General features: G+C 50.4%; 1 protein-coding gene across 1 annotated transcript; it reads left to right on the forward strand.

The window, feature by feature from the left end:
- Window positions 1–1,236: 1,236 nt before the first annotated feature.
- Window positions 1,237–20,900, forward strand: C9H3orf70 (chromosome 9 C3orf70 homolog). The gene is made up of 2 exons (XM_048954789.1): window positions 1,237–1,495; window positions 18,638–20,900. Exons 1-2 carry the CDS (start codon window positions 1,321–1,323, stop codon window positions 19,192–19,194), a joined length of 732 nt encoding a protein of 243 aa, XP_048810746.1. The 5' UTR covers window positions 1,237–1,320; the 3' UTR covers window positions 19,195–20,900.
- Window positions 20,901–21,009: the final 109 nt, after the last annotated feature.

Here is a 21,009-nt window from a genome sequence, read left to right on the forward strand (position 1 = left end):
CCACTGCCATTAACCCTGGAGGCATTTAAATCCAACTGGCCCACACAGCCCCCTCAGAACCAATGACGCTTAGGAAGGCTCAGAGCAGCTGGGCACCCACCTCCTGCACGGTCAGGCTGAGTTTGATGCTGTGAACCTCCCTGCCACCCTCAGCCAGCTCCAGTTTGGCCCCAGCAATCACAGACAGCTCTAAAGGGACAGCAGCAGAAACGTTATGTGACTTGTTGGGAGAACAGCAGGGCGGGAGGAGAGGGCTGTGGTCAGCACTACCCATCAGGGGCCATCATCACAGCTGCTTCAAAGTCTCAGTGTCTCTGCTCTGCAGGTATGAGCCACGATCCTGGTTTTCAACACAGCATGGGGAGGCACAGCTCTGGGACACCTCTGGGACCTACCCCAAGGACAGACCCCTGAGGAAGTGTGGGGTTATTTCGGAGAAAGCAGGTGAGTATTGTTTGACGAAGAGCTGGTGGGTATTGCACAAAGATGAGGGAAATGGGGGCTTCCTATTCTAGCAGAAGGCTGACTTCAGCTCTCCTCGGACAGACCAGAGGGGCAATAAAAGCACTATTTAATTTCCAGCTTGACAGGGAAGCCAGAGCATCACTGCTCTTATGAAGCCAAACAGCACAGCCACCAGCTTTAATTTCGATCTAAAGTTGTGCATGTTGGAAAATAACAATGCACTTCCACATTTGGTTATTAACCAAAATTATACCACAACCTCTCGTCCCACCGCTGTCACCCGGGAGCAGAGGCCGAGTCCCACCTCGCCACAACCCCCTCTCAAAGAGTTGCAGAGAGCGACGAGGTCTGCCCCGATCCTGCTTTTCTGCAGCCCGATCCACCCCAGCTCGCTCGGCCCGACCCTCCCCAGCTTCCTCGCCTTTCTCCGGACACGCTCCGGGGCCACCGCCGGTTGCGGTGCTGCGGTCGGGGCCGCTCGCAGCTCCCCACGTGCGGGCTGCCGGCACCGCAGCACCTCAGCGCGGCCGAGTCCCGCCATCCGCCGAGCCCCCGCCCCGCACGAGGACATCCGTGCCGCGCGCCGGACCGCCGCTTTCGGCCCTCGGGAGCGCCGGGCGGCGCCCAAAGGCTGCGGGGGAACGGCGGCGACCGCGCTCCGGAGCCGGGGCGGGGCGGGGCGGAGCCGTCGGGGCGGGCGGCCGGGCCTTGCCCGCGGCGCTGCCCCCCGCGGCGCTGGGCGGGCGGGCGGTCCCCGCTGCGGCTCGGCGCCTTTTCCTCCTCCTCCTCATCTCCTCCTCCTCCTCCTCCTCCTGGCCGCTGCGGCGCGGGGGCTGCGGGCGGAGCGGCGGCGCCATGAGCGGGGCGGCGGCGGCCAAGAGCGAGAAGCTGGACGAGGCTCAGGCGCTGGCCCGCAGCTGCGCGGGCAGACCCGACTTCCAGCCGTGCGACGGGCTCTCGCTCTGCGCCACGCACAGCCACGGCCGCTGCTTCCGCCTGCACTGGTGCTGCCACCTGGGATGGTGCCACTGTGAGTGAGCGAGCGCGCGGTCCCGGCGGTCCGGACGGTCGTAGGGGCTCAGCGCTGCGCGGCGGCCGCCGCCCCGTCCCGTCCCGTCCCGGGTGCCGCGGGCTGAGGGCTGCGGGGCGGAGCGGTGGGAGCCTCGCGGCGGGCGCTGCGGGTTCGGCTCCTGCAGCGGTGCGGGGCGCGGGGGGAGAGCCGCTCGCGGCTCTGGCGGCTGCCTCTGCACCGCGCTTCTTCCTCGTGAGGTCGTCCTTGGGGTGGGAGGATGAGATTCGCACGGCATCCTCCGTGAGTCTGCTGCTGTTTTGCAGGAATATGCGACTTGCGTGAGGTAGGGCGGGCTGCCGCTGCTCCGACATCCAGTGGCGGGCCAACTGTGTGGAAAAGCAGCCGGACAACTTTAATGTCTGTCCTCCAGATGTGTGTGATCATGGAGGCTGGGGCTGGCCGGGCACGGGGTGATGAATAATTAATCGCTGCTCCCCTCGAGGAGCGGCTCGGCCAGCAGCGTGGCTGCAGGAGGTGGGAAATGGGGCCCAGGGCTCGTAGCCGGGTCTGCAGTGCTTTGAGCCCAGCGAGCGGCTTTGGGGTGAAGCTCTGCAAGGGCTGGAGGTGCTGGAGGTGTCCCTTGGCTCCTGGCATCCTGCTCTCCTTCTGTCAGCATCTCCCTTTGGAGCTGGAAACGTGGATCCCAGATTTGGCTTAATGGGGAGAAGGGTCTGCCTAAAAGGATGCTTCTTATTTGGATGGGAGCTTCTCTTCTAATTCATTGCACGCTTTAGAATCTCACCCTAATTTAGGGCCCAGTTTGAAACAACTGTTTTCTGCCAGTGCTTTGATGTGAGCAGCACATGGTGACAACAGGCACTGTGGCGGGGTGACACGGTTACCTGTTGCACAGGGATGCCATGCCTTGGTAGTGACATTGCGCCTGTGAGACAGTGGCCCTCAAGTTGTGACCCAGACGTGTTCTTCTTTTCCACAATCTCTGTGGCTTTGGTTCTTGGTGCTTGTAAGCACTCCGGAGGATGGGATCTGAGCTCAAAATGCTGTTCGCAAGCTGGAGATGCTGCGTGCTATCTGCTGGGGATGGTCCTGAGAAGGGAGAGCCAGGTGCAGAGCTGGAGCATGGAGGAGTGACAGTGCAGTGAGGGATCTGGGGATTAAGATGGATCACGGGCTCAATATGCGTCATCAGCAGGAGGCCTTTGTGGTAGAAAATCCAAAAACAGAACCCAAGCCTTCACTTCACTGGGGATGCATTAGCTGGAGCACTGCAAGCATGCAATTTAATTAGTCTCTCCAGCTCAGTAATGATGAAACCAGGCTGATGGGTTTAGTTTGGAGCGTTGCCGCTGCCAGAAGGCTGCAGAAGTGGGGATGTTCTGTAGGAGGCCATGGTGATCAGTGCAGAAAAGGTTTACAGAAGCAAAGTAGTTGGGCTGTGAAAGAACAGAGCGAGGGAGGGGAGATGAGCTTTGTGAAGCCTAGAAAAGAAAGCTGTGCTCTTGGAAGATCACCAGCTGTCACTTACCTGTGGCAAGGAGAACTTCAGGTTTGGGTGTTAGAAAACACTGTTTACGTAGGAAGAAAAATGAAGTGAGGGAGCAGAATAAAAAGGTGAGGAATCACGTCCATTGAAGGCCTTCAGGAGGGCTTAGACTGATGTGTCTCCTGAGCGACACAGAGCTGATTCCCTCCTGGGAGGACCTTTTCTTGAGATGCCACCCAACCCTTCATCTCCCTCCGGCAGCCATAAGAATTAAAAATGATCGTAACTTTTGTAAGAAGTACCAACTTTTTTCTTAATTTCTCTCTGTACAACTGAGGAAACTTTGAAATGCGTTTGTCCCACAGAACTGTAGTTTTCGATGAAAGAAGTCACATACCTCATTTTCCTGTTTAATTTGAGAGCTAGGAAGAAGAGTGCTGCCTTCTCGCTCCTTATTTCCTAATGCAAATTCCAGAGCCGAGCATCTCTTTGTATCTTGCTCTTGCAGATTGACTGGAGTTGGACTTAAAAGGGGTAAGAATGAGCGCTATAATGGAGAATTATATAGAGGTCAGAGATGCAATTAAGCAGTATCGGAAGTTATCTTCCATAAACGCAGCGCTGTAATACTGCCTTAGGAATCCTCAGAGGGTTCTTGCAAGTGCTTTGCTGCGACTCTTAAGAGCTGCGTTGAGGTACAGGAAGCACTATGTCAATTAAAATGGCCCTTGAAGTGTTATTTTCCATTGGCGTCCAAGGTGCTGGAGAATGTCAGCTCCGTTAAAGTGCACAAGTGCACTTACACTGAAAAATGACAAGAGCTCACCTCCGCCAGGATCAGTAGATTGTCTCCTCATGTGTATTCAGGATCACATCTGCTTACTTCAGTGACAGAAGCAATTTAGCACTGCAGGGCCACTTGGCTATGGAAGTAATAATTGAGAAAGAGCCTAGTCTGAATTCCCCAAAGCCGATTGTGTTTGGCTCCGAAGCAAGCAGTTCTTTAAGCTTTCTCTTTACCTCCGATGTTTCTCTGCCCATAAAATGGCCATGACAGCTGGTGAGTGAGATAACGGGCTGCTCCGTGTATCTGACCATCTCCAGGAACCCCAAGTGTTGTACCTGTATGACTCTTGGTTTGAGCCTGGCGGTTTATTTCAGGTCAGAATCAGCCTTACTCATACTCTGCCCCTTCAGCCCATGCCAGGGTGACAGCCTCCTGTTCACTTGCTCTCCATCCCTGTTATGCCATGCTGTTCTTTAGATGCAGGTTGAGAGGCTTGAATCTCTCAGATCGACTTTTTCCAGTGTAAGAGCACACAATGAGGTGGGTGTGCAGCAAGGGGCTTTTCTGCCTTCCCTTGCCTTGGGATTTCCACTGCAGGTTGCTTTGTGCTGCTGCTGTTATCCCACACTGTGTGTTCAGTGCTACCTGCTTCTGTCAGGGGTCAGTTGTGTGGGGTTGCATCTTCCCTGGCTGCTGTGCTTTGGCTGTGATTTCTTATTTCCCTTCCTAAAGGTTAACCTCACTGGAGAAAGCCTCACACTTGGTGTGAGTACAGCACTGGCTTCACTCCTGGGCAGTGCAAAAATAGGGAATTCTCTTGCAACCCTTGCAACTGTTCATTCTTTATCTGAGTATTTTGCAGTGTGTTCAACAGCTCTCAGTACGCTGTGTTGTACTTGTCAACAGGACGTTGTGGGTAACAATTTCACAGTGCTCGCTGCTCAGCAGTTGTGTCAAGAGATAATAAATCACAGAAAGAGCAATGCAGATGAGCAGTCACTTTCTTGCCCGGGTTCAGCACCCAAAAAGCAGATCTTTAGTTTCCTAAAACCTCGTGCACATCTTACAGTGAAAAACTGATGCAGCAAATAAATGTTACACTCCGCTCCCCCTCACATGTTGCTGAGTGGTGTATGAGATGTGCAGTGTGCCCTGGAATAGCTTCCTGCTCCCCGGTGTGCAGCACGTAACTGTGGCACTGTTAGCCCTCAGCTTAGCTCCTGACCTGCCGCCTTCTGCACGAGGTCGGGCAGCCTTGGCAAGAAACCCTGCTGCTCCTCAGCCAAAAGGAGAAAATGGGCTTCTGCAGTGTGTGACACGCCGAGAAGGGCATATGTTTCCTGTGTGGTTTTGGGAAGAAGGACCTGTCAGATCTTGGCACGTGTTCTGGGGACAAAGAATCGGAGCACGCTGACGTTTCCTGCCAGGCGGTGACAGGCAGGGGAGGGTTTCTCCTTGCTTTCAGAGCTGCATTGCTTCCTCAGTGCCTGCTGTGTGGGTGTCTGTATTCCCCAGGGCAGGACAAGCCAGCCGTGCCTTTGGGGCCGCATGGTCTCCTGCACTGCTTGGGCAGTGAGCGGTGCTTATCAGCCTCCTGCAGCTGCTGCCGTGGAGCAGAGCACATCAGTGCATTCACTGCACCTGGGTGTACTCCGTGCCCGTATTTGCTTCTTACATTCTTCACTGCTTGAAATACCAGTGTTTCTATTTTACAGCGTTTTTAGATAAAAACATTAATTTTCTGTCTCACAAAACTGTTGACAGCTCTCTGTCAAGGCCAGCCTCAATTACAGCCCTCCATGGTGACAGCAGTGGCTCTGTGTGTCACACAGCATCTCCTACCTCTCCCCTGGCAGCGTGCACATCTCAGCCCTGCGTGTCAGGTGCTGGTATTCCCCTGCTCCATAGCAGTGTGAGCAGCAGGCAGGCTGCTTTGTGCACCCAAGTCCTGTCTCTATGTTATCTCTCCCATGTCTGGAGTGCCTGAAGCTGTCAGCAGGGGCTCCAACAATCATTGGAGCCCATGTAATTGTTCAGACCCCAGCCCACCCAGTCCACCAGCGAGAGCCATAAGCAGGGAATCAGCAAGGCAGCTTTTGTTTCCTGTAACAGAGCGCTGGTAAGCGAGCTGAAGTGTTTATTGAAGGTATTTAAGTGCACTGTTGCAGTGCTTGGGAGTTGAAAGGGAATTTGGGTCTGCCTGCCAGACAGCTTCTCTTGGTCTCTCCATGTTATGGAGGCAGCTGCAGACCTGGGTGCTCTGTAGAGTTGTGTCCATTGCAACTTCCAAAAGGGTTTTTGTTTTCATGGGTTTCCTTGGCAGTGGTTTTGATGGCCCTGAGACATTTTGCCACATCCAAGAAGGAGCAAAGAGGCGATAGGATAACAGTGCCTGATGTATGTCAGCAGATACGAAGAGCACAGAAATGCTATTTGATAGAGCAAATTCTCAGCTACAAAAAAAATATTTTTCAGCACAATCACCACTGCATCCTGAGGACTGCTTTGTTGGATAAATGTGGAAAGGGAGCTGTGACTGCTTGTGTTTTAATTTATGAGACTGTGTTTGGGGTACTCAAAGAGCTCGTACTCTTGTCTTGGTGGAAATCCCTGAGTCGGGGTGGAGTGGTTGGGCTACAAACTCCGGGGCTGGGTGTTCTCTGCAAAATGCCTTGCTTTGGTGGGAGAACGATTGCAAATCCGAGAGGAAATAAGCATTTTTCTTTCGTGTTTGCTGAGAGAAGGATTTAAACGTTCATCCAGTTTAAGTCTGTGGATCTGGACAAAATGCTTGTGCGTGAGCAAGGCATTAGGCTGAGCACCAGGCTACGCTCGCCCAAAGGTGGATTTGTCAGCTGGTAATGGAAAACACTTTTAATGAGGATTTGGTGCCTGTGGCTGTGCAAGATCTTCTCTTCACCTGTATTTGAAAGACCTGTGATACTCTTGCTTCATTTCACTAAGCTGTACACAACGAAGGAAAGAATGTCAGCTTAAAATACTCTGACGTGTAACTCTAGGGGTAAACAGCTACCTGCAGTTGCATGGGCTCACATTGCTGGGCCTGAATTGCGTTGCTTTGGCTTTAGTTACAATCCCCAAGTCATGGTTTGGATAGACTGCTAAGGCTGTGTCTCGAAAGAGAACGCAGATGTGTAGATTTCATCAAGCCGTGTAGAAACACCAGTGCCTCTGAAAGAATCTGCTGCCATTCATTCTTTATTCCTTGCCCCAGTGCAGAGCTGTGCCTAGAGGCATGCCTGTTCCTTCCTTATTATTATTAACAAAACCACCTAGCAGGAACAGACCACAAGAAGAGCTTTGAATTTAAGTTACTTGCTCTGAGCGCATCTTGCAGGGCTAATTCTTCAGTGCCTCATACAGGACTGAATAGGAATCACTGCATTTCTTTCTCCAGAAGCCCTGGGAGAAAGGGGCCTTGTATCCCTGCACACTTTCCCCCAGGCAGGACCTCCTGCTTTGCCCTGCATGACAACGAAGCTGTGTTTCGTAATGCGTCCATCCCAGTGTGGTTCACAAAAAATGATGCTTGAGAGCCTCTGAGAGCTGTGGATAAATGGCAGCTCTCTGCTGTAAGTGTGCAAAGGGTTCAGTTGCTGCTTGCATGAAGCCTGCTGAGGACCAGCCTGAAACCAGGGGGCGGTGGCTGTTGTGCAGCATAAGCAAGCACCTCAAAGGGGAAGGTTTATCATCACTGTGTCCCATCAGCTGGCGTGGCTGTGAACTCAGGGTGTTCCCAGCAGGGCTGGTGAGAAAAGCTGAGCCTCTGCTTGTGCTCTTGGGTCTTTGTTCCAGGAAAAGGCCGCACGCACTTTTTTCACTGCACAGTAACAGCTCAGAGACTAAATGTGTGTGGGTTGCAGTGTCCCTGCAAATGCATGGCTTCCTTCCTGAACTCTGCCAGTGAGAAAATCGATTTTCCTGCTCGATTCTGAAGCGTATTTACTTCAAGTGCCCAAATGCAAAAGTGTTACCATTCCTGTGCCTTCTGACTTTGCTCTCCTGCTCTTGTCTTTGCTCTCCTGGGTACTGATGGTTGTTTCACACGCCTTCACTGCAGCCCATGGTCATACCCTTCCATTGCCCTATTGCAAACTGAGTCACGAGGTTGTCACCTTCCTGCTTCGCACCCTGCAGGTCTGACCGTGTGCCTGGGTTTGCTGGGAGCACTGAGGAGAGCTTCAGCAGCCTGGCATAGGGCCTCAGGTTCCCTGGCACAACACAAGCACGTTTTGTCACTGCTCACGTTGTTGGAACCAGCACAGAATGGACATCTTGAGGTGTTTTATGTAATGCCTCTCAGTTTACCTGAAGCTGCCTTGCACTTGTGAGTCACTTCAAGCTTTGTCGACGGAGTTCTGCACATTGGTAGGTCTATACCAGGAACTGTTGTTTCAGTGAAGGGCGAAAAAATGAAGTGCTTTACTCACAAACATTCTAAAATGTTCCAAATTGGTGGTTATGGCAGCGTGGGCTCAGCTGTTGGTGGATGGCATAAGCCTGTAGTGATGTAAGGAGCTGATGGACAGTACATTGGTTTCCATCTAGCCTCATTTTGTCTGTATATTTTTTATATGCTTCAGTGTGTTGTGGTTTTTATTCCATCACCTCTGTGATTATCTGTCCTTAAGATACAAAATGTGCTTTCATGAGGACTGATTGTTCCAATAAGCAATTTTTATATAGAGACTGATCACGGAATTTAGAAAGTGCAGTTGGTGCAGTTTAGAGATGTTTTTGCCAATAGTTTGGTATATTCACGTAGTTGGAAGTCAGAGACCGACTGGGAAAGTGAAATCTGATTGCTTGGCAACTGCACCTTGTTTTTAATATACTCATACTTTAATTTAGGCAACGTAACAGTTGGAATTTATATATAACCTATGTTGTAAAACACTTTTAACAAGAGCTTACGTTTGTATTCCTGTTCTCACTGATGGCTGCAGAGCTTGAGAGCCCACATGCGTGCTGCCAGAGCTGCTGCTTTACCTGAGCACCCACACCCAACCCTGAAACATTTCCCTTCTATGCCCAGTCAGTGCAAACCCTGCTGTCTTCCCTCCTTCTGCTTCACACATCACACCTGCAGCCATTTCAGCTGCTTCATTCTTCTTGTTGTGTGGCACGGTGTGGATTTCAGTGCCTTTGCTGATACAGAGCTGTGTTTCTTGCCACCTTCCCACAGTCCACTGGCATGAAGCTGTTGGGCAGACAAAAGAAGGCACCTTGTTCTCTGCTCCTCCTGCCCTGTGCCACCGGCCCTCAGCATTCCCAGCTGGTGCTCTCTGTGGGATCTGCCTTTGGTGTGAAGCCCAGGGTGATGCTCTCACCCCTCCGCTAGCATTCCCTTACCATGCTGCAGCAGTGAGTGCTGAGCTTGCTCCCACCCAGCTGCTCTGAGCCCTTCTGCAGCAGCGCTGTGTGACACGGTGGCATTCCTCCTCCTCCTCCTCCTCCCCCCCTGGAGTCACTTGGGTTTTCATATTTTCTTGTAGAGCGTTGCTGGATCCCAGGCTCCTCTGAGGAGGGCTGACACCAACACCTGCATGCAGCAGCTCTGAGTGGTGACCTATTTGGGGTGTGTGCAGGAAGAGCAGCCCTTCAGATTCTCCAGAATGGGTTTTGTAGAGCTTTGTAACAGAAATACAAAGATGAGATTGAATGAAGTACAAGTGGAAACAGGTCTAGATAAGCACTAGAAGAAACAACGGAACGAGGTTAGAAGGATGGCCTATACTGGTGATGAGGACACTTTTCCCATCAGTGAAAATGAAGAATGTGTTTGTCCGGCTCAGATCTGCAAGGCCTCAGCACAGATGATGTGTCAGCAGGAGACCCTGTAGCCTGACACCAGGAAGGTGGTGGCACCAGTGCCACACATCACATATGCCCTTGTTCCTCCTGTCAGCAGGCTGTAGCCATCGAGATGCAGCTGTTCCAAGCTGTGAAAGCAGCCCCCTGCCTCAGCCATCCGTTCCCTCCTATGGGCGCAGAGTCCTGCGTGGTCCTTTGGGGAGAACTTGCCCTTCAAGGACCACTGAGCTGCTCTGCTTGTTGAAGGATTCGCAGGAAAACATTGCCATCTCATCGAGGCGCCCGTGGGAGCACCATCTGCAGACTGTGCTGTGCACCTGGAAGGCAGTAGCTTGTCTGCACTGCCTGTATTTCTCTGCAGCAGGAAATGCCTCCGTTCTTTGGAGGTAGCGTTTGAAGCTGAGCTGTGGTTATCCTGCTCTGTTACCATATCAGCACACCGTCTGCATGAAAATGATGGGATGCTGAATCTCGAGCAGATGGTGCACAGGGATGGTTTTGTAAAATAAACATGTAACGCTAAGCCATTTCTTGCTATTTTCTGTACTGAATTTAACAAATATCGAGCGGCAGTTGGGGGATAGAATTTCTCAGAGACGTGCAAAAAGAGGCTGCTCCTCTTTGCAGGGCAGCTTTGCAAAGGCTTGTTGGATGTTGGGATCAGAGTTCAGATAGTGATGGCCGCTGCACAGCTGCCATCCTCACGGGGATATGGCTCCTTTAAGAGGGCTTACGGCTGCCTGAAACACTTCCAAATCCAGTGTTGCTATTTCTTTAAGTCTGGTAAATCCATGTAAGAAATGAAGGAGCAGCAATGGTAGAAGGAAGCTCCAGGCTCTGTTTGCATTGAAGAGTTAACCTGCTATTGAGTGAAAGCGTGAAGAGAACCCTGAAACGCTCACAGCATGTAAAACCACGATCCTTTTTTTTGTATTTAAAACAAATCAAGACAAAAGGGCATCAAAATACATATTACGAGGAAGAAAAAAAGCCTTCTTATTTTTCCCCTTTCTTGGATTTCTGTGAAAAGCTTACAGCTCGTCAAGTCAAGGGCTGTCACAGCTGTCTCTCACCATACAGCAATCAGAGGGAACACCTCTCCTTCATGTGAGAAGGGAATTGGCAACTGTACAGAATCTCTGCTGGGGAGCCACTGTGAAGCAGCAGCGCTAGGCTGGTTCTTTTCTGTGCCTGGGTGAGGTTGGGAATGGGGCAGATCACACAGTGCTGTGGTGCAGGTGTAAGAAGAGGCTGCTTGCTCCTGGCGGTGCATCCTACTGCCTGAGCTCCAGGGTTGGGGTCAGAGCTTTGCAGAGCTGGCCCCTATATGTTGTGATCCCCCACTGTACCTTCCATCTGGAAGCGTTGTGAGCTCTGCCTTCTCCCCATTAGAAATCTATCTGAACAATCTCTGCTTTCTCAGTTCGCTTGGAAAAAGTGCAGAGCAGAAGTATCACTTTTGTTCAAGCATTCCATACCTTTACATATGAGGATCTTTCAACGTTGACAAGCATTTTAGTTACGCTTCATTGCAGCCCCCAGTAGCACAGCTCAGCTCTGCTTGGGCTCGTACTGTAGATCTGGCAGTGCCTCGCTGTCCTGAAATAATTTTCTCCTCTCCTGGTGGCTCGTTCCATGTCTCACACTCCCAGTGCACTCCTCTGTTCTGTGAGGTACAACCCACCAGCTGTTCATCTAATAGAAGGAAACGGAAACTGGGTTAGCAGTGTTTTTTCATGCGACATCTGTAAACATACTCTAGGTTCTCCCTTCCATTTGTTCTCATCTCTTTGAAAAAGCTATTAACTGTGCTCTAAGCAAAGTGTAATTTGGAACTATTACAGTCCTTGGTGAATGTTTATGGTGAGGCTGATCATGGTTTGCAGAGGTTTTTTTGTCCCAAGCTGTGCATGTAAGTAGACAGAGAAGGAAGGAGGGAGGCAGTCGATGTCCCTGTGGCAGCTTCAGGGCTGGGAAGCAGTGTTTCATCTCAGTTCTCCATCTTTTGCTAAGAGAAAGGCCAGGATCTGAAAGGCTGATGATCTCCAGGGCTTTCCCCACATGCAGGGGTGTGAGCTCTCCTTGCACTAACATTGAAATCCTCCACTCCAATTTCTCCCTTGACACTTGCCTTTGGAACGCCTGCTTGCCCTTCACGCCTTCAGAGCTGTGTGGTATGCAACAAGAATCTCATACACTGATGCTCTTTGTAGCAGGGCTGACTTCTTTCCCACGTCAGCTGATGTCTTTGGCAAGGCCCAGCGTAGCACCAGCAGAGCCCTGTGTTGCAGAAGCAGGATTCCCTGCTGCCTTTGCAACCGAACATTGCTGGGACCATTATGAGGGTGCAGAGCCAAGCAGAATCATGCACACATCCAAGGCACTGAGATGTTTGTGATCAGAGTCCATTCTCCTCCAGCAGACCTCAGCCAGGTGCTGTAGTGCTCAGCCGGCTCCAAGGCATGGCAGCAGGTCCTGAGCTGCGCTGGTTAACCTGAGCCAGTTTTTCATTAGTTAAGTAATATACAGATGGCAGGTCCTCGTTAGCCCTGTGGGTTTTTGGAGAGTAGGTGAGCTGGCAGATTGAGGCAGGAAGGGGGAAATGTAGACATCTTTGCCCAGGCAGCTGCAAAAGAAAGCGCACGTATGAAAAAAGCTTGTGTGTACTGGTTAAAAGATGGTTAAAAACAAATGTTTGCTATGCTGTATGTACTGCTGACTTAGACACCTATGGTCCAGAACCACCTTTTGTCATCTTTCTGAATTGCAGTGCACCCATTGTTGTTTATTAAGAGAAATCCTTAGAGGTGTCATTTTGAGAGGGTGACAGCAGTGGCTTTATGAGAAACCTTGCTGCTCAAAGGTGGATTTCCTTAATTTTTCCTTTTGCATGCCAGGCATGTTAGTGTCAGGGGGAAACAAGAACGCTGGGACAAAGAGAAGGGGGGAATAAAATATTTAAGCAGCACCTCTGCTTATTTCATGGTTAAGTTATTTTGCATTAGCCACGGAAATTACTGCTGCGTCTGTTCAGTGATGATGCATGCAGACTGCTCAATTAGCAAAAAATCAGAGGGAGATGACCTCATGGCTTACTTCTAAGGGCCCTTATTTATTTTTCACATGCAGGAGACACCATAATCCACCCTCCAACCAATGTACCACGTAGCTCTGGGAATTGGTGCTGCAAAGAGACTTTACGTATATAATTTTTATGGAAGCAGGCCTACTTTCTGGGGATAGAATGTTCCCCAAGTGGTATGGGTTTGCTTCAGCTTTATCCCTTGTAGCAGAGCCTTCAGCTCCACAGAGCCTGGGCTGGAGGTCAGCAAGCAGGGAAGGGAGCACTGCCCAGGACTTACCTCCTTGGCCATGCCTGGAGCGGTTGCTTCGCAGTTGACTGGGCTTTTGTGTCTTAATTCTTCAGTGGATTTGGTTTTTAGGCTTCCACAGCAGTTGAATAATTCAGAAATGGAGAAACAATCATTCTTTTCAGTTGGGCTGCTGTCACTGTGCAATTAGCATTGGGCCAGGAGGTGAAGTGTTTGTGCAGAGCAATGCAGCGTGAGCACGGAGCAGCAGAAAGCACAAGCAATGGCAGTGGCACAAGCTTGCAGTGGTGGCAAACAGGCACGCTGTGTGCCTGCCATGTGCTTCATTACAGTGGTCATTAACACATGGCTGTCACAGTGGATTGAGACTCACCATGAAAACCAGTTCTGGCAGAGCCTGAAGTTCATGCACATCATGTTCTGCACTCAGGACCCAAAGCAGGTGTTGCTTCCCCACAGCACTGTGCTGTGTTGGTGGAACTGCAGCATTCACTCGATAGCAGGCAGTACAGCATTGAAGGCCTTCCCAAACTTCTCACTAAACTCTGATATTTAAGGGCTTTTTTTGGACAGAACCCAACATGTTCAGCACAAGCTGTAATTTTCCTTCACCAAAATACCATCTTCCGTGTAGGCAGATGTAGCAAACGACCCAGGAAACAAGTTGTGATGCAGTGCCTGTCTGGCATCTGTATTTGTGCAAAACGATGTAATTTACAGGAGCAGCCATCAGCAGAGCTCAGTCCAGAGTTCTCCAACTGACTCAGTGGAAATAAATCTGCAATAAATTACATGCCACAGGACTAGAAGGAGTGTGTCAGAATAGGTGCTCAAAACATTATTCTGGGGATTTCTGCCAGCTGCTTAAAGTCAGCAGAAATGTTTCTGTTTATTTCAGGGGGAGTTTTATCAGCCCAAAATGCATCACAAAAGAAGGCGGGGACTGGGGAGAATTTGGATAATTCTCTGTTCAAAAGACATCTCTGCCAATCATGCAAGCTGCAGTGGGTGGGCAGTCTTATTTTTAAGTTTCTGCATCAATTTTTCATAGCATCTTCATCACGGTTGATGCATTTCCGTCCATTATGTAGGGTAAGAAGTTATAAATGATGCTGTTACTGCAGCTTTGTCCGTGATTCAGCCTGACAGGTCCAGCTGTGAGCACCAGCACCCCTTGGAGAGCTAACTGAGCATCTTCAGAAAGCAGAAGTTTAATCTAAAATAAACAGACTTTGCCCTAAAATTAACTGAAACCTAAGAAATCTGTAACAGACCCCCCCCAAAAAATGCAGAAAGTCAGTTTGCATAGGAAACTTCCTTTTCCCTCTTGGGTGATTTCTGCCTTACCCTGGCAGTGCTTGTCCTTGAAACCTGAGGAAGTGCTTGTAGCCAATGTAAGGTCACACAAATGGGCCTGAAATCCTCTGTCAGTAGGCTAGCCTCTGTTGGATTCTACCCTGAAATTAGTGCCAGCATGTCGGTTTTGAAACACGACGAATTGCCCCATGCTGCTGCAGCAACAGAACAAACTCTGCTCCCTGCTGCCAGCCTTCCCTTCCAGCCATCGCTTTGCCTTTGCTTACCAGTGTGGCTGCAAGCAGACCTGAAGTTTGAACATAGCCAGCACCTCGTTTTCCATGCACGTGCGATCAGTTTGCTGTTCTGAAGCGGACAGACTATGGCTGTAAACAGGACCTTGGAATGGGAGCTGCTGTATTTAAGATGCCATTTTGTCAGAGAAAATCCTAACCAGCAGTGCTCCCATGACAAACAGTAAGAGCGAAAACACTTGAGGTGCATATACATCCTGTACCTAACACAGCCAGGCAGCAAATTTCTTCATCGTCTCATCTGACCATCTCCCTTAAAGGGAAAGAAAACCAAACAACCCACCCACCTAACTGTATTTGACCAACGGAAGCCAGTTGATATTATTTTGGGGGGGGGGGGAGGGGGGAGGGGAAAGGGGTTTGATGCTGTTTCCTCACTGTATCCTTCTGGACGAATTGCTAAGCAAACACAGAAAGTGATGTGTGAGTCATTGGCTCATGGGTTGATCCCAAAGCGTTGTAATGAGTAGGGTTCCACCAGGCTGCAGGCTGCTCACTAGCAGGGCTCCATTTTTGGGCCAGTTCTCCTTAACGTTTCCATGAACGACTTGGATGTAGGGCTGCAAGTTGTTCTGAGCAAGTCTGCTGATGGTACTAAATGGAGAAGGGCTGTTGGCTCCATCAAGGGTGAAGGCCTTGCAGAGATCCAGACTTGGGCACCGCAGAACAAAAAAGGACATACAACCATTAGATGGTGTCCAGAGAAGATGCAAAGATGGGGAGGGGTCTGCAAGGGAAGGGATCTGAGGAACACTGAGGCCCCTTGGGTTGCTGGGCCTGGAGCTGAGGAGAAGCATCACGGCGGCTACAGCTCCCAGGACAGCATGGAACTGGGTCAGGGGAGGGCCAGGTTAACGAGGAAGAGATTCTTCACTGAGAGGATGGTTGGGCACTGGAAGTGGTTCTCAGGGCACTTGGTGGTCATGGCACCAAGCTGCCAGAGCTGAAGAAGCACCTGGACAGCACTCGCAGACACAGGGTCTGATTGTTGGGTGCTGCTGCGTGGAGCCAGGGGTTGGACTCCATCATCCTTGTGGGTCCCTTCCAGCTCAGGCTATTCTGTGATTCTATGAAGTAAGGTCGGATGAATATTTGCTTTCTTTAACAGCTGTGCTGTGATCTACCACAGCTTAAGTATCCTGCTTTTCCTCCTTTTCTACTCATGAAGAGGCAAAATCACTTCTGATTGTGTTCTTAGCAAGACCAGGCAAAATATTCACAGGTAGACCAATAGCCACATACAGAAAGAAGCACTGAACTCACTCAGCTGCTGGAGGGGCTCTCTGGCAATGCATTACTCCTCCTCAGGAAGCAACCCAGCTCAACAAGAGATGCCTCCCTGTCCGTGGTTGGCCCTTATATGAGCCCAGGGTGTTCCATCCTGCCTGCAGCCCTTCTAGTCACCTGAGGACCACAGGTGTACACAATTTGCCTTGATGGAGCACCCTTCACCAGGTGCTCCATCACCAGTTCAAGCCATGACCTGGCAGTTCCCCTACAGCTCTCCCAACATCCCCCAGCCCTTGCCAGCATGTGGCAGCTGTGTTAGGTAGAAAATTATAGTCTTGTACGTTTTTTCTTTGTTCCATTAAAATGTTTCCCAACACCTTCCTTGGACACCTCAAATAGAAGCTGGGAAATGCTTTTTCAGTGGTGTCTTACCATTGCTTGTCCATGGAAGGGTTGTGAAGCCTGCACAGAAGTGGCCCAGATATATCAATAAATACAGCACCGTGGTTTCAGACAAGGGAATATTGATCACATCTAGGCTACATTCCAGCTTCCATGAGCTGGGTTTTGTGGGACACCATTCCAGTTAGCAGCGTGCTAATCAGTTGATTGTGTTGCTTTGCAAGGCAGCAGCATGCTTAACACTTACTGATGTGCAGGAAGGCTTTCTGCAGACAGCACGCCACAGGAAGCTGCAGGCGGCTGCTGTTAGCTGGGCTGTAGGGCAGAGTCATCCCAGAGCAGCTGTGCTGGGCAAGGATTGAAAAATGCAACAAAGCCCACATCCCTCAGCAGCTGCCAGTGCAGAAATAGCCGTGCTGCTGCTCCAGAGTGCTGTGCAGGAGTAAGAGCTCTGCTCTGCCTGTGGTCAAAGTGCGCAGGCATTTGATGGTAGCACTACATTTCTCCAGGACACGGCAAGTTTAGGCTTGGGTTTGTTACTAGATGTCAAGTGGGGTGCGTGGCAGTGCGTTTCCTAACTGCTGTTCAGCTACACTCACATAGGAGGAATAAAACAGCATTTTTATTTTCACTGAGCTTTTCCAGCAGCTCTGACAATTATCGTTCCAGCTCCTAGGAGAAAACTGCTTGATGAGGTATTCAAGTGAAGCTGGTCAGATCTGTTCACCAAATGTTTTCTTCCCATGCCCACTTCCTGCAGCATTCTCGCTGCTTCCTGAGGCTGCCTGGTGGCTGTTCTCTCCTGCTGCACAACCAGGGTGTTTTTCCTTCTCAGTGTGCCTGGTGCTCCTTCCCCTGGTCCTGCTCTCTGCATCTGCCAGCTTCATGTTGTGCCTCTCTCACGCTCCAGTGCTCCCCAGTGCTTTCCTTGGACAATGGAGGTTGGGAAGTCCCAGCTGGGGAGCGCAGCCTGTTTTCTTACAGGCTGTTTTCCTTGCAGTACACCAGGCACAGCAGGGGTGGAAGAGCCTTCTCCTGTGCTTGATGTTTCCCCTGGTGACGTACCAGGGCTTGGCAGGCAAAGCACAGCATGTGTGTGGGCCCTGGCTCGTTGGGGCTGGCAAAGCAGATGAACACCCCAGAGGCTGTTCCAGCCAAGAGTTGGGATGTCTTAGCCCATCCCACGGCCAGTGCTGTGCTGGCTGAGAATTTATTGCAGTCAGTGCCTGTGAAGGACACCCAAGCTGAGGAGAGGGGCAGTGAGCCCTTCTTCCTGTTTCTGATCTGAGCAGAAGCAATCGTTGCTTTCATTTTCAGAAGGAATGGGCAATTTGAGTGGAGAAAGGCTTCCTCTGAGCCTGGACCAGAAAGACGTGTGGCAGAAAGCTGCAGCTCCTCAGCACAGCACAGCCAGATCCATTCCTGTGGTGCCTTTCTGCTCCTTACCTGGGGAGTTTCAAGCATCAAAACAGTCCTTCATCACTTTGATGCCTTTTCTGCCTTTGCAAAGAGGTATTTGCAGTATCCTAACTCCTGCATCAAAACACTTCTGAGTCCCACTACTCGCAAGTCTTCTGGAAATTTGTGCTTTCATAGTGAGTGAACCCCCTGGGGAGACATGAATTTTTCAGGGCCTTCATGCAAATAAAACACAGCGTTTTCCAGTCTTTGGCACAGCCTCAGGTTTCTCAGTTTTTCCTAACAAAGTACTGATTTTCTGCTCTCGCATTTATTTCTTCTAGTAGAGATTTTCAGCTGTGCTCTTCAGTTCACACTTGGTTCAGCTCCGCATAGACAGCATAATCCTATTTTTCTTATTACTTAACTAGATAATCAAAGTGTCAAAGGCATTGCTATGGTATGGGGATCCCCTTATTTTCTGTCTTAAAATTCCAGCTGCAGTCGTGTTAATTCTGTTTTATAGTACAGAAAAATACAGCTTAGCCCCCAGAAAAAAAAAGAACATGGAACTGCACTCAGGGAGACTCGCTGTTAAGCAGAATAACAATAATAGAAATGCAGATCATTGTGCAAAAGATGTGTGGTAGAATTGCTCTGTATCTGGTGTTAGAAAAAGAAAGGCTGCTGAGCATCTTCAGGTTTCTTTCCCCGAGAAAGGGATGCAGACAGAACTGCTGCCTGCCCCACTTCTCAGCCATGCAGTTGCACCCCCGGCATCAATTTTCCAGCTCCAGATGTCCTACAGATGTCTTAGAAGCAAGGACAGGGAGAGAGGCGTGACTGGGCTGAGAGAAGTCACGGTTACCTGCAGCGTTAAGCATCAGAGAGCCTGTAAGAGGAGAGAGCTAACCAACACCTTGAGGCCATTGAAAACAGAGCAGCTGCTGGCTGAAGGAACTGCTGGCTATTACTGACTGCCAGAGGCGAGCATCATCTTACCAGTTTCTTTCTAACTTTAAAGAGAAGTCCTTAAAACGCTGTTTTTTGTCTTCCCCGCAGGTAAATATGTCTACCAGCCCATGACGCCCGTGGAGCAGCTTCCCAGCACCGAAATACCCGTCCGCCCTCGGGAGTCTCCGAACACAATCCAGATCTCCGTCTCGCTCACCGAACACTTCCTCAAGTTCGCTCCCGTCTTCCAGCCCCCGCTGCCCCCCGACTCCCCGCAGTTCTGCACCATCGCAGACCTCTTCATTGACAATTACCGCGTGAAATGCATCAACGGGAAGATGTGCTATGTGCAGAGGCAGCCTCCCCCCGTGCCCCACAAGACAAAGCCCGAGGAAGTCTCTGTTCGCAATGCCTTAATCACAAAAGAGAGCAATACACCAAAAACAGATCACTGCTCGTCCCCTTCCAGCTCTGAGGACTCCGGGATCAATGCGGTGGGGGTTCACTACATGGAGTCGTGCGATGAGGACACGGAGGGGGTGGCCGAGCTGAGCTCAGAAGAAGACTACAGCCCAGATAGCAGCTGGGAACCAGATGAGTGCCCGCTCTTGTCACCCTCGCAGTGTGAAATGGAAGTGATTGAGACTATAGAAACCACCGTGTGATCCGACGAGTTGGTGTCAGATCAGTCCAGTTCCCACTCAGTAACGTTGCTTTTGTAGTCTTTATATTTTCTGTTTTTTTTCTGACAATCCCTTTTTTCCAGTGCACTTGATATTTCGGATTCCTCACGGGAGCGCGGCCACGGGACTTGCATATTGGTGAAACAGCAGCAGCCTGAGCAATTTTAACGTGTTCTCAGCCTGATCAGATCTCCCACGTCTGCACGTAAGGTAGTGATAAATCTTAAGACTTTTATAGCTGGAAAAAGGCCTTTTTCTTGGTCTGGGTTACATCATAACGCTACTTCTCATACGAGGATGTGCCACTCAGCATGTTTTCAGCACTCGGGATGTTTGCTGGGGGCCTTCAAAGCACAGAGGGTGAGCTGGTGCAGCACGCCTGTGAGCAGCAAAACCAAGTTGTCCTTATTTCTTACAAAGAACTATGCGAAGCGCAGCGACAAGAGGCTTTTTCTGTCTCTGGCCTTCCGCGTGGTCCATGCTTTTTTCTAGTGCTGGCGTGACCCTTCTCGAATGCTGTTGGTACCACTCTTCCAGTGGGTTGGTATGGCAGGCAAGAGAACGCACAAAGTGCCTCCAACTTCTCCAGGCTATGCACCGAGCATCTGCTGAGTTAGGTCCGGCTCTGAAATCTCCTGGGAGGGCAGCTGTTGCTCCTGAGGGTCATCCGTTGCCCGGGTCCAGCCGCTCCTTCCTCTGCATGGATCTTTGGAAGGGGATCTGGCTTTTGCAGCTCAGCAGGAGGGGGAGCAGGCAGGGAGGAAGCGCGGCAGTACCAATACCAATCTAGACTGGGGTGTAAAGCGAAGGCGAAGGGCAGTGACTACCTCCAAACATGCAAAACCCACCCCTAGCTTTGCCCGCTGCTTCCTCCCGCGCCGCGCTGGTTGTGCCCAGATACGTGCACTCAGGACCAAACGGCCTCAGGGCCCGCATTTGCCTGAAGAAAAACAAAGATTAAAAACAAAACATTTGAGCCACACCACTGTGCTGGCAGAGCTCGGGGACGGCGTGGAGGTGCCCGTGCGAGGAAGCCCGTGCACTTGGCAGTGCTGGTCACGGTACCGCCTGGGGTCATCCTAGCTGGGCCAGGAGGCTTCGGCTCACTCAGTTCAAGAGCAGGTTTTCAATAGAGCTCTCCTCAAGCAGCCGAGGAGAAAGAGCCGTTCTGCTGGAGGGCTGGTTTCAGCTTGAGTCAGTTGGAGTCAGTAATGACTGTTTTGCAGCAGCGTTACTGAACTGCTTTGTGTGTTTGCAGTTTACGTTTCACAAGTCACTGGTGAATATAAGGCTGTATAAACATGTACAGTTTAGTGATTGATACTAGATATAGTCGGTGTCATAGGGTGGCTCATCTCTCACTGTATCCTGACAATGTATGACTAATTTTATACACTTTGTAATCAGTATCTTTAGGAAACGTTTAGGCAACAGTGTGTGTCTGTGCACATGCGCGTGTGCTAGGAGTTTACCATCAATGGTTATAAAGTAATACTGTACTTTTTAGACTAACACTTTCGGACAAAAATAATAGGTTTTATAGTTTTGATGACTTCTATAAAAAGTGCAATGCTTGTTAAACGAGGAACTTGGGCCATTGCATGGACAGATGCGTTCTCACAAGGCACTTACAAAGCATTCTGTTTTTCTGAGGGCATTTAAGCAAAGGCTGTAGTAGGACTAAGTAGGTTTTATTTATTTTTTAAGGGCAGGGTTGTCCTTTCTGGCTAACTAAGGTTTCTAATAACGTTTTAGCGTCCTTTGACCACCGAGGCACATTTCATAAGGTAGAAGAAA

Source organism: Lagopus muta, chromosome 9 (assembly GCF_023343835.1).
Source record: "Lagopus muta isolate bLagMut1 chromosome 9, bLagMut1 primary, whole genome shotgun sequence".
Lineage (NCBI taxonomy): Eukaryota > Metazoa > Chordata > Aves > Galliformes > Phasianidae > Lagopus > Lagopus muta.

What these genes read in the sequence shown, in the direction of transcription:
- C9H3orf70 (XM_048954789.1), top strand. Translation starts at nt 1,321, where the DNA reads ATGAGCGGGGCGGCGGCGGCCAAGAGCGAGAAGCTGGACGAGGCTCAG. An exon ending in CCACCTGGGATGGTGCCACT is followed by an intron (nt 1,496 to 18,637) that starts GTGAGTGAGCGA and finishes TCTTCCCCGCAG; the next exon opens with GTAAATATGTCTACCAGCCC.